The following is a 13,003-nucleotide window of genomic DNA, read 5'->3' as shown; positions in this document are numbered from 1 at the left end:
GGCGTGGCCGCTGCTACAAGTGCGGCGAACATGGGCACTTCAAACGGGAGTGTCCGCTGCTGCGGAAGGCGCCGACGGCTGAGCGCGCACTGCTGGTGGACGGCGACGTCGAGGACGTCGGACTGCTCTAAGTCGTGGCTTAGGAGGTGAACTGTAGGGCAATAAGCCGCGGCGACGCTTCAGGCACGACCAGCGCATGCATGGGCGCGAGCTGATCGTGTCGGGCGCGCCGGGTCTGCGGCGTAGGGGTGTGTGTGTGCATGGTGTAGCCGTTGGCGATCGGGACGCGGGGTTTGTTGCGGGCTCGGCGCGGCGAGCGCGTGGAGACGCGGTTGTGGGCGCGCGCTGAGAGGGCCGAACCGGGTGCATGAGTGGGTAGAGGCGTGGGGGTCGTGGCCCGGCGCTGGCCAGGGGTATAAGATCGCGGCGTCGATCGTTGTAACGGTGCAGGGTGTGTTGAGTTTGAGCTCAAGGCAGTGGCGTTCGTGCGCCGGAAAAAAATAAGTGTTGGATCTAACCCTGAACTTGCTCTCTCTCACGGGCGGATGGAGTTAGAAGAACTAGTACGAGACAGAAAGATACTTCCGGCGACAAACGCCACAGCACCCAAACGCTTTTGTTTTCTGTTATCTGGACTCCTCCCACATCCTAACAAACTACTGGTACAACCAATTTTATAGCCAACGGAACGCAAGGCCCACGCACATCACGATCACCACACGCACAAACGCCTAGCGATACGGTCTTCCTCGATCGTGAGCCGCGTGCTCTTCCGCGAGACTTGGGCGCCATGCATCACCCTTCAGTTGCGCCTGCTGCATCCTGTCTACGTTCGCCACACAAACGCAGACCAAGCCACAAACCGACTCGACACTTCCTAACCTCGAATGAAGCCACACCAGCGTCGGACTAGACCTAGACCTAGACACAAGCACATACTCGTGCACATAACTACACACCACAACCATGGCGTGGTTTATTTCTGACATCAGCTTTATCCATTCGCCAGAGAAATCATTGTTGCGATAATTAATGACAAAATCAACCCTACATCTCAACAGTGGAGGGTGGTTGTATGTTGCTTACTGTCATTGGAGCACCAGGCCACAACCTAAATACTAAGTTTGAACAAAGAAACAAGAGTTCAATGGCATGCAGGCCAACAACCTACAACAAAGTGACAATTGAAGCGCAAGGAAGACAAAAGGCCGCCACCGAGATCATCTATGGCCGATCTCTGAGGCTGGCCGATTCATCAGATGGATGTTAACAACGCCTTTCTTCACGGCCATCTTAAGGAGCAGGTTTACTGTGAGCAGCCGACCGGTTTCGTCGACGCATCTCTTCCTCGGCATGTGTGTTTGCTGTCCCGGTCTCTCTACGGGCTCAAGCAAGCACCTCGTGCCTAGTACCAGCGTATCGCCGGGTTCCTTCAGACACTGGGCTTCAACGTTACTCGCTCGGATGCCTCGTTGTTTGTCTATCACCGCGGCGACACGACTGCATATTTGCTCCTCTACGTCGACGACATCATCCTGACGGCCTCCTCCGCAACCCTTCTTCAGCAGATTACTCTCCGGGCTGCGTGATGAGTTTGCCATCTAGGACCTGGGCGCTTTGCATTATTTCCTTGGCATTGAGGTTGTTCGGCGACCCGACGGCTTCTTTCTTCATCAGCAGAAGTATGCGCACGAGCTACTTGAGCGTGCCGGCATGCTCAACTGCCACCCTGTCGCTACTCCCGTTGACACGAAGACCAAGGTTTCTGCTCTCGAGGGCTCGCCCGCGTCGGATGCTTCGCTCTACCGGTCCATTGTTGGTGCTCTCCAGTATCTGACTCTCACCCGGCCGGATCTTCAGTATGTTGTTCAGCAAGTGTGTCTCCATATGCATGCCCCTCGTGACTATCATTGGACCCTCGTGAAGCGGATTCTCCGCTACATCCGCGGCACGATGGCTCTTGGGCTCATTCTCATGGCGTCCACTTCTCTGGAGATGGTGGCCTACTCCGACGCGGACTGGGCCGGCTGCCCTGACACCCGTCGGTCCACCTCTGGCTACTGCGTCTACCTCGGTCCTTCCCTCATCTCGTGGTCGTCCAAACGACAACCCACGATTTCGCGCTCTAGTGCGGAGGCTGAGTACCGAGCTGTGGCTAACGCCGTCGCCGAGTGCACCTGGCTACGACTACTACTTCAGGAGTTGCATCATGACGTCTCCCAGGCCAGGATTGTCTAATGTGACAACGTCTCTGCATGTACCTTTCCGCTAACCCCCTTCATCATCGCCGGACTAAGCACATTGAGCTGGACATTCACTTTGTGCGTGAGCAGTGGCCCTTGGACGCATTCGGGTCCTCCATGTTCCGACCGCACAACAGTTCGCCGATGTGATGACTAAGAGACTGCCGACTTCCACCTTCGAGGAGTTTCGTTCCAGTCTCCGCGTTTCCGGCGCCGCTTCGACTGCGGGGGTTGTTGAATATATGTGTACGTGTATATTGTGTCTTGGGCCCACCTTCTAGTTCATCTGTATAGTTACGGTTATGGTCTCCCTCTGTACTCATATATACGTGCCTGGTGCATCGATCAAAGCATTGTGTTTGCACAGCCTATACTCATATCCTACACTCAGCGTGCTAACTTTCTTCCTCCGTGCATGGATTGAGATTATAATTTATGTTTCGCGGCAGTAGATTCGTCCGACGTCGATATGCTCTTTATTGTTTTCCAAGAACATTTCATGACTTATTCGATCACGAAACGGCTAGTACTACTGAAATTGCTGGGAGCGGGATCGCATTGAAGTCGCTCCGCATCGGTGGTCTCGTGGGGGAGTAGAGCTGAGGCAAGCAGACGAGCAAGTCCGCGGTCGAAGGAACGCTGGCTTGGCTTGCTTGCCTCTTTCCTCGGGAAGCCCAACCCAAGTTGCACAGATATCCATCCATCGTCAATCAAATCAATCAATGCCGCAGTCGTGATCCGTCGCCTAAAATAATCTCCAGGACACGCTGCCTTTTCGGGAGGGGCCCCCTTTGTCACGTTGCAACTCAAACCTAAATAAATAAAACGAACAAAGAAATGAAAGAAACGGAAGAAAAGAGTTTGTGCGTTGGTGAGAGGAATGGATGCGTCGTCAGCTACTCCACTCCTGGCACTAGGTAGCTGCTGGCGGCCAGCCTACTTTGGAATCCGCAGAGGCAGGCTGAGGGGAGGTGACTCCCCATGAGGTTGTACGCAAGATGACAAAACGACGAGACGAAGCAGAGAGAGAGAGAGAGAGAGGGGGGGGGGGGGGGGGGGGGCATGGGTGGATGGACGGACGGATGGATGGGTGGCAGAGTGACATGGCACATCTCCCGAGGGAGATAAACCGCTGCCTCCCCCTCGCCTTGTCCGGGCTCGACGTGCGCAGCCTTATCTGCAGCACGCACGCACGCAACGCATCCCCCTCTAGTAGAGGGCTGGCTCGGGGCTACGGCGTAGTAGACGTGCTGATGAATCGAATCGGTCTTCTCCTCCTCCTCCTCCTTCCCGTTTCATCTCTCATGCATGGAGCCGGCCATGGTTTCTACGAGCAGTCCAAGGCAGTGCATGCAAGCACGGCGGACTCGATCGATCGATCGGCCGGCGCGGGTCGTTCGTTTTGCCTTTGCCGATCGTAGCGGCTCCCTGGCTGGATCGGACCCTCTCCCCCGGTTCCCGTGGCTTTGCGCGCGCTCGCATCGCCGGGCCCTTTGCTCTCTTGCGTCGCGTGGTTGGGTTGGGAGGCGCGAAAGCTTTGAAAAAAGCCCAGCTGTGCGCTAGCTGCGGCTGCGTCCGTGTCTGCGCGCAGTGGAAAAGAGCAAATTCTTCGCGCGCGTATCGGCCCCCGCGCCACGCTCCCACGGCCGCAAATAGATGGTTTTGTTCGCTTCATCGGGTGCCACAAACACACGCTGCCATTTGGGTCACAAAACCCCCCAGAGTACGTACACGATCAAACAATTAGTGAAGCTTCATTATCTACTTATAAAAAAGTCGATTTTCATGCACAAGGGGGAAAAAATCCACTCGCCTTACCTGGTCCGGCACCAAATAAAGGCGGCAAAGTACAAGGGAATCCGGGTCCCAAATGTGGCAAGCCAGCCCAGCCTTGGCACGCTGACACGGGCCATCCAATCGAATCTTCCTCCTCCGCGGACGGAGATCTCCTTGTTCACGGATCGCTTGCTTGCTTTCTGCGACAGGATGTGTGTGTGCGCGCCTCGAGGCTCGCCGTTGCTGCCGCTGCCGCTTTGGGCAGCCTTGGCCGGACAAAGAGAGGCGTGCGTGTGCGCGCGCCACCGCCACCGCGCCCGTCCGTACACGAGCCGCTTCACGTGAGCGCTGCGCGCGCATCGAGCCGCGCACTTTCTGGGCTCGATCCGCGTGCAATCGCGCGTCGTCATCCGTCGCGACCTGGCTCGTTTGAAAACCACGTCAACTCCATCCACCGGGGCCGGACCCAAAAAGAAAGAATATATTTGCATCGGACGTGACGTTTTAAAGATCTATCGAATCGATGGGTGGTTAAGCGTACGATTACCGATGAAACAGTATGGGACGGGCACTGATCCCATACGTACGTACATGCATACACACACGTAAAAAACACATGGATCATTTGTCCGGACGGAGCGGTTGCTGTTGAATCGTAGCTTGATCTTGGACTTTGGTCACCGAACCACCTGAGAAGATACCACGCAATTCCCGCGTGCATGTGATGACCCTGACCCCCTTGAGTTTGGCACGTGAGTGAGAGAACAAACACCAGCACTAAAATAGGAAAAAGATAAGTGCCGAACGTGCGGCTTTTGCGATTCTTGCCCCGAACGCCGAATCCACCCTCCGTTTTTCGCGCACGAATCTTGGAACAGAACTCTGCCATGTCATTTTTCTCGCTCGTTCGGGTTTCCTACACGAGCGACCGAACGATGCAGTCACTCCCCCTCCCTTCGCCCCACACCTTATCCACTCGAGACTCGACGCAAGCAACTAGACAAGGAATGGATGGGAGGAAGAGAGAGGTTAGGCGGCAGCTCACCGACGGCGCCTGGGATGGCGACCTGCAGGTGGCCAAGCGGCGGCGCTCGGCAGCTCCCGCGTGGAGGCGAGCTGGCTCCTCTGTCCTCGCCGGAGTCGCGGCGGGGCGGAGACGAGGCGGGCGACAGCAGGGAGGAGCTCCTCCCGGACCCAATATCGGGACACGGCGCGCCGGCGACGAGGTGGGCTGATCTGTCCTCGCCGGAGTCGTGACGCGACGGAGATGAGGCGGGCAGCGGCGGGGAGAAGTTCCACCGGTGGTGCAGGGGCCGGACCTGGCCGAAATCAGGCCGGAGGCTGCCGATGCGTTGGGAGAAGAGGCGGGGGAGAAGCGGAGGCTTGCCAGACGAGCTCGGCGTCAGCATCAGCACGCTCGTCGGGGAGTGCGGCGAGCGGCAGCAGGCTGGATGGAGAAGGGCGGCGTGCAGCGGAGAGGCGGAGGCTCACCACCAGCACGCTCGTCGGGGAGTTCGGCAGGGCCCACAACCAGCAGGCTCGATGTGTGGTGCTGCGAATCCTGCTTTGGCGCGGTGAGGCCTCCTCCCCATCGTCCCAGCCGTAGAAGGAGGCGAGGGGAACAAGCTGGAGCTCGATTTGCTGGCAGCCGGATCCGGGGCACACAGAAGAGCTTGCTGGGGCAGGGAGGAGGGTGTTCACCACCAGCGACGACAAGACGACGTCTCCAAGTCTGGGATAGCTCAAGCGACGGCGACATATCCAGTGGGATTCATTTCATCTCTTCTGCAATGTGAGGCTGCTAACCTCGCGTCCTTTTTTTGCTGCATTCACTTTTCTTTCAAGTCCAATCTCATTGTTATTATGAATTAGGAATAGACATTTTTTGTTAACCGATGGATGAGTGGTTGGACTTGCTCACTATGTAGCTACACAAATCAAATTTTCACACAAACGGGCACAGAACTTTGTAAACCTGATGGCAAATTATGATGTGTTTTCCATCATGACTTAAGTTTCGATGCGTGGAAATTATGATATGTTTCCCAAGGAAAAATATCCAGTGCACTTTGCCATGTTTCTTTTCACATAATTGCCACTACATAGCTATCAACAGTTCTAAAATTGCCATCCAAACCATTTGCATTTTGCTGTGGTAATTCATTAAATTAACAAAAACAACACAAAATGGCAAATCTTGCAATGGTAAGTTTTCCTCTTTATTTAACTATTATTAACATGGCAAATTTACCTCAATACCCATGGTAATATTTACCTTTTATTGCCATGGCAAGTTTTTGCTATTTATTTGCCATGGCTAATTTCCTTTTATTAACATGGCAAATTTACCTAAATCCCCATGGCAATATTTAACTTTTATTGCCGTGGCAAGTTTTACTTTTCATTTGACCTTTGTTAACATGGCAAATTTACATAAATCCCCATGGCAATATTTAACTTTTATTGCCACGGCAAGTTTTACTTTTTTTGCCATGGCAAATTAACCTTTTATTTACATGGCAAATTTATCTTAATCCCCATGGCAATATTTAAATTTTATTGCCATGGCAAGTTTTACTAATTATTTGACCTTTATTAACATGGCAAATTTACCTAAATCCCCATGGCATTATTTAACTTTTATTTGCCATGGCATCATTTAACTTCTATTGCCATGGCAAGTTTTTACTTTTTATTTGCCGATGGCAAATTGACCTTTATTAATATGGCAAATTTACTTAAATCCGCATGGCAATCTTTAACTTTTATTGCCATGGCAAGTTTTACTTTTTATTTGCCATGACTAATTTGCCTTCATTAACATGGCAAATTTTACCCAAATTTCCATGGCAAATTTTTTACTTTTAATGACATGGCAAATATTTACTATTTATTTGACCTTTATTAACATGGCAGATTTTACTGCTTTGCCATGTCAAATATGTGCAATTTTTAATATGATTCTGGTTATGGTGTTTTTCTTTGTTCATTTTTTTTGTTTTTTCAACTTTTTGTGTTTTTTCACACACGACATTTTTCGCATACATTACATATAAATTTAAGTAAAAATACCATGACATTTTTTGCTGTGAATTTGCCATTGCAAATTATTTTGTTTGCATGATGGAAATTTTCCATGACTTATTCTTTTTCTTTTGGGGGTTATTGTTAAAATATATTTTACGACGGTGCTTGTATAGAGCCGTAGAACAAGGGATTTCCCCCACATCCTGTATCCATTCTTGCTCCTCTCCTTTAAAAAAAAGAATGTACCTCCAACTGAAACAGCAAATCACATTTTTTAGCATGGGTGTTATTGCTTCTGGAGCCTTTGAAATTCGTCCATATTAAGTAAAACCCGTAACACACAAGCTTATGGCAACAACAGGAGGCTCCACATGGCAAGAACTTTGTCTTCTACATGGCAACAATTGAGGATGGCAACTCCTCTTCATTTCTAACTTTTTTTGGACTTTGTTTTCATAAACACATGGGAACATCACTGTAACAAGGTTGTCATTTTTTTCGACAAACCAATGCGTCAACTAAGTACACACCTTTCCTACATACATGCATCTGTCATCATGCATTTCTCATCATTAACAGTTATCAGATGGCAAGAACATTTTCACATACATGGAAACAATAGGGGTTGGTAGCTCCCTCATCCCCCTCCTGTTTTCATAGACTCATGGCATTGTACCTTTAACAGGGTTGGCAATTTTCTCAAACCCCACACAGCATCTACATCAACCCCTTTTGATACATTAGCTCCCTCTCATGAAAAGTTTCAAAAAACAGATAAGGAAGTGTCGTCAGTAGCAACAATTATATGGTAAGAACAATATGGGATGGCAAGAATTCACAATTCATCAAACTACCACACATTTTTTTCTTGTTCTTGCCATCCAAATAGATCTGAGCATGGCAAGATCAGCAAAAATCTCATGGCAGATCTGAGGATGGCAAGATCAGCACAAAACTCATGGAAGAGCTGAAAAAACAAAATTCATGGCAAGTACATGTTCTTTTTTCATCACTGTTAAGTTGCCATATGTGTGGTACTTTTATTGTAGGGTTCATAGCTTTCTGTAAGGTCCCTCAGATCTTGCCTTGGCAACAATGGCTAGATCAGAGAGGGGGGAAATAGGAGGAGGGGGGAGGGGGAGGTGAGGAGGTGGTGTGCGGCAAGCAAAATTCACCTGATTTCACTTCAAGTAGCTCAGCTTCTGTAGGGTTCCTCAGATCTTGCCATGGCAAATTCCATAGATATCTATGAAGAGGAAGGGGGACTATGGTGGGGATCGGGGGTGGAGGTGGGAGACGCAGGGCGTTTTTGGATCGGGGGTCGAGGGGAGAAGCCACGTGGACCAAGAGGGGGGTTTCGCCATGTGGTAGTTCGGGGGTTAAGGGATCCTTCCGAACAGGTTTGTACCGAACGTGCGCGCGTTATCGGGTCCTAAAATAACCCACACACCTGAAAACCCACATACACTCACTCATATTCACTCTTTCACACCGGGCCCCATCTTGGCGCTGCCACGCTACAAGACGTATCTATGATGGCACAGACCCCAACGCAGAAAGAAAACTCCGGACCACACTCGCATACGTACATGCAATGCACGAGCCAGCCCAGCCAGCCAGCCAAAGTTGCACACCAAGACTTGGTTTCCTTCCCCTCCCTACTCTATTCTACTCCACTCTACACTACCGCATTCATTCATATCGACCGATCATTCCACCACCCTACGCCACACCGGTGGCCAAATATAGCTCCGGCCCGCGTATATAAACGTCAAAAAGGGGTGGGGGGCCTCCCCTCTTCTCGTAGTCCGAGCACCAATCTAGATAGCCTCCGCCCTCCCTCCCTATCTCCCTTGCTTGCAAGTCACACGCACTCCGGCCGGCCGGCAAAAGATCGGGCTCTTTTGGTTCCTCTTTCGTTTCCTTTTCTCCTCCTCCCAATCTTTTTGGTTGTGTGCGTTGGTGGAGAAGTGGAGGAGGAGATGGACATGAACAGTGGCTGGCTCGGCTTCTCCTTGTCTTCCTCTTCTTCCGCCGCCAGGGGCTACGACGCCGGCGAGGGAGTGGGGTGCGATGGCGGTGACGGTGGCTCCTGCTCGTCGCCCACCGCGGCGGCGGCGCCTTCTTCGCCCATCGTGGGCGTGCCGTTGCACTCTGGCGGCGGCTCTGTGCAGTACGACGGCCCAGGTAACTGACCAATCGCATGCAACACGAGCTCAGGGAGGCTATGTTTAGCTTGTTCGAATCATTGCTTGCATGTTCATTTTTTTTTTCTTTCCGCCGTGTACCATAGCAGTGTCCAAATCTAACTAACAATAGTAGGATGAAAACTACACATGTTCATGTTAATCTTGTTCCACGACAACTCGCTGGTGTTGTTCCTAGTTTGTATTGGACTACCAATTTATTCACTGATGCATCTTGACGCTGAAATGGAATATCAACAAGGCCTTTAGTTTGTGTTTGATCGGACTCTTTTGTCTTAACTTTTGTACAGATTGGAGGCATCAGCACGCAGAAGCCAAAGGCCCCAAGCTGGAGGACTTCCTGAGCGTCGGCTACGGCAACGACAGGAGCAGCGGCAGCGTCTACGACGCCAGCCACGCCGACCAGCTCAAGTACCACCACCACCAGGACGTCCATCACGCCTATCCAGGCTCGCCCTACTTCCAGGGCAATGGCGGCGGCGGCGCCGTCATCGGGCTGGACATCAACAACGCGCCGCCGCCGCCACACTGCACCGGCCTCCCGGACCACCACTACATGCCGGCGCACCACGGCCAGTACTCCCTGTGCCCGCCGAACCAAGCTGCAGGCACGGGCGCGATGGCGGCGGCGCCAATGTACAGCTCCGCGGCTGGCTTCGACGGCAGCACCAACATGTCCATCTCTGGCATCAAGTCCTGGCTCCGGCAGTCGATGTACGTCCCGGAGCGGTCGCCGGCGGTGCCTCCATCCGTGCACGCCGCCCCGAGCGAGCCGCTGCCGCCGTTGCCGGCGCCGTGCGTCCCCGTCCCTCGCAAGCTCGCGCAGACGTTCGGGCAGAGGACGTCGCAGTTCCGCGGCGTCACCAGGTTGGCCTTGCTCTTTGCGTGCTCAAGCTTTTGCATCGTTTACACGTCCGGGCTCGTTCATGGATTCATGCTGGTTCGTACGTTGATTTGCAGGCACAGGTGGACGGGGAGGTACGAGGCTCACCTGTGGGACAACACCTGCAGGAAGGAAGGCCAGACCAGGAAAGGAAGGCAAGGTGAGCTCCTGACAGATCAAGATAGAATCACAAAACATTTCTGCCTTTGTATGTACCACTACATCCATGGACAACATGCTACGACTGACATCAACTTCCTTGCTTGTTCCTGAATCTCCCGAATGCGACGAGCAGTTTACCTAGGTAAGCCATTGCTATGCTACACCCTATCCAGTGGTTTTAGAGGTTCAGTTTGGAACCTCAGGCTGTCCATTGTTGTTGTTACATGCTGATCGATCATGGCTGATCTGAAATTTGAAGGTGGGTATGACAAGGAGGAGAAGGCCGCGAGGGCTTATGATCTGGCAGCGCTCAAGTACTGGGGGCCAACGACTCACATAAATTTCCCGGTAGGTTTCAGCTTCTGAGACGCCATTGCATTCAAGCTTTCCACTTAATTAAGCCCAGGGAATGTGGTGGTACTACTGGTGTAGGGGCCTGGTACTCTGGTTCATTCCTGCACCTATATAGTAACTCGCTGCTGATTGAATAAAGTGCTTAATAGTAGTACAACAGATGTTTTCAATGTTTCCTTGATGGATCGGACGTGCTGGGTTCTGTTGTCACATGTAGTTAAGCACCTATGAGAAGGAGCTGGAGGAGATGAAGCACATGACAAGGCAGGAGTTCATTGCGCACTTAAGAAGGTGCACCAGTAGCCTCTAGTAACTGTTTTTTGACTTCCTGTTTTTGTCTCTCTATGTAGTACCTCTGCACCATCAGTGATTCAGTGATGCAGTGCCAACAATTATTACCATTGCAAAGAACTATCGCACTATAGATCATTTATTAAATTGTTAGCATATACTAGAACCCTAAACCCTAAATCCTAGAGTACTATAGATCATTTATAATTTTTTTAGCATATACCGGAACAAAACCATGGCAAAATCTGATGAACATCTTAAACATCACTAGAGACAAAATTTCTCGTAGAGTACAACTGCGTAATCTGTGTGCACTCCTTCACATACATGTGCATCCAAAAGGGTGAAAAACATCTGGCGCGCTCACCAAGGCTTGCAACTTCCGAGTTAAATTTTGTTCTTTGCAGGAACAGCAGTGGGTTCTCGAGGGGAGCATCCATGTACAGAGGAGTGACCAGGTGCCCCATTTTTACCCCCATCCGCAGGCTTTTTCACCACCCCAAAACTTGCTCTCTTCTCAGCTCTACTAGTATAGTCCATCTCACTCACAGTCACAAGTCACACACAGACAGACACGCAGAAACACACACGCATCGACTTGCCAGCCTGTGGCACTGTGTGTGATCTTTTCTTGTTGCGCTTGCTTTCCCTTTCCCCAGGCATCACCAGCACGGCAGATGGCAGGCCAGGATTGGGAGGGTGGCAGGGAACAAGGACCTGTACCTTGGCACCTTCAGTAAGTTTTTGTTTTCTTACTACTCTTGTATGCAGCTTGTTCACTCCAAGTTCCAAGCCTTAACAGTCACCCAACTGTTGCTAATCTAACTGTAATCTTGTTTTTCTTCTTCTTTTTTGTCACTTGTGCATGTGTTTTTTTGTCTATTGTCTAATAGTTGTGCGGTGAATCAACCTCCAGATGCTGAGTACACTGTGTTCTCTTTAAAAATAAAACCGTAGGTACGCAGGAGGAGGCGGCGGAGGCGTACGACATCGCGGCGATCAAGTTCCGCGGGCTGAGCGCCGTCACCAACTTCGACATCAGCAAGTACGACGTGAAGCGCATCTGCGCCAGCTCGCACCTCATCGGCGGGGACCTTGCCTGCAGGCGCTCCCCGACGCGCGACGCGCCGGCGCTGCCCAGCGGCGTGAGCGTCGCCGTCGAGCGCCCCGAGGCCGGCGCGTCCGACAACAGCTCCGACGCCTCGGACGGCCACCGCGGCGCGCACCTGCTGCACGGCCCCCAGTACGCGCACGCCATGAAGTACGAGGCCGGCGAGGGCAGCAACGGCGGAGGGAACTGGATGCCAGGCGCGGCCCGGCCGGTCGCCGGCGTCCCCAGCGCGCACCCGCTCCCGGTGTTCGCGCTCTGGAACGACTGAGTGAGTGAGTGGCTAGCATAGCACGCAGCGCAGGGACGTAGTAGGTAGCTAGCTAGGGCAACATGCCCACATGCACGGTGGTGCAGGAGGACCGATGATAAAGCTTGAGGGGGAGGCCGTGTTGTGATCGGCCGACCCCTGCGATGCGAGGGTGGGGGTGCGATGCATGTCGTTGCATGGTTGGCGCCTTAACTTGTCTGGGAGGTGCCGACAATTTTGCCGCAATGTGAGACTCTTTGACGTGCATGCATGCATGCATGCCACGACGTAGGAGATTTTCAATGCTAGCATGCACTGAACCTTTGCCACTTACTATATGCCATGTACTATTACTGAACCTGGGACGTGCGCCGATGCCTACGGTGTTGTGTAGATAGAGCGGTGGATAACTGGATGTGCGCCTCGCGTCGCGGTGCATGGGCGCGTCGGGCGGAAGAGACGACGCAAGGAGATGGTATTACATGCATCGGCTGAGCTGAGTGCTGCCTCTGTCGTAACCCGTGACGCAGCGATGCCTTGGAGAAGCCGATGCAGCATACCGATGTTGGGTGGCAGTGGCCGGAGCTGCAGCCACGGTGCGTACGTACGCCGGAATCGGGGCGGCTGCGCTTTTATACTTTGGTGCCGAAAGTGGCAGCGTGCAGCACCTCGTCCAACTCACAGAAACCCCGGTCCGCCGAG

The 13,003-nt window shown here is 52.3% G+C and overlaps 1 protein-coding gene across 1 annotated transcript; it reads left to right on the top strand.

Annotated features, from left to right (window-relative positions):
* Positions 1-8,729: 8,729 nt before the first annotated feature.
* On the top strand, positions 8,730-12,659 carry LOC109772142 (AP2-like ethylene-responsive transcription factor ANT). The gene is made up of 8 exons (XM_073497012.1): positions 8,730-9,233; positions 9,544-10,120; positions 10,214-10,296; positions 10,558-10,646; positions 10,870-10,943; positions 11,351-11,401; positions 11,603-11,679; positions 11,901-12,659. The coding sequence occupies exons 1-8, from the start codon at positions 9,029-9,031 to the stop codon at positions 12,320-12,322; spliced, it is 1,578 nt and encodes a 525-aa protein (XP_073353113.1). The 5' UTR covers positions 8,730-9,028; the 3' UTR covers positions 12,323-12,659.
* Positions 12,660-13,003: the final 344 nt, after the last annotated feature.

Source organism: Aegilops tauschii, chromosome 4 (genome assembly GCF_002575655.3).
Source record: "Aegilops tauschii subsp. strangulata cultivar AL8/78 chromosome 4, Aet v6.0, whole genome shotgun sequence".
Taxonomy (NCBI): Eukaryota; Viridiplantae; Streptophyta; class Magnoliopsida; order Poales; family Poaceae; genus Aegilops; species Aegilops tauschii.
Note: the sequence above shows the minus strand (reverse complement) of the source record. Positions and strands in the feature narration are given on the sequence as shown.

Bases quoted from the DNA above. Each gene is read 5' to 3' on its own strand.
- LOC109772142 (XM_073497012.1), top strand. From the start codon at position 9,029: ATGGACATGAACAGTGGCTGGCTCGGCTTCTCCTTGTCTTCCTCTTCT. The intron at 10,647-10,869 runs GTAGGTTTCAGC...TGTCACATGTAG, and splicing joins CGACTCACATAAATTTCCCG to TTAAGCACCTATGAGAAGGA. The intron at 10,944-11,350 runs GTGCACCAGTAG...TGTTCTTTGCAG, and splicing joins TTCATTGCGCACTTAAGAAG to GAACAGCAGTGGGTTCTCGA.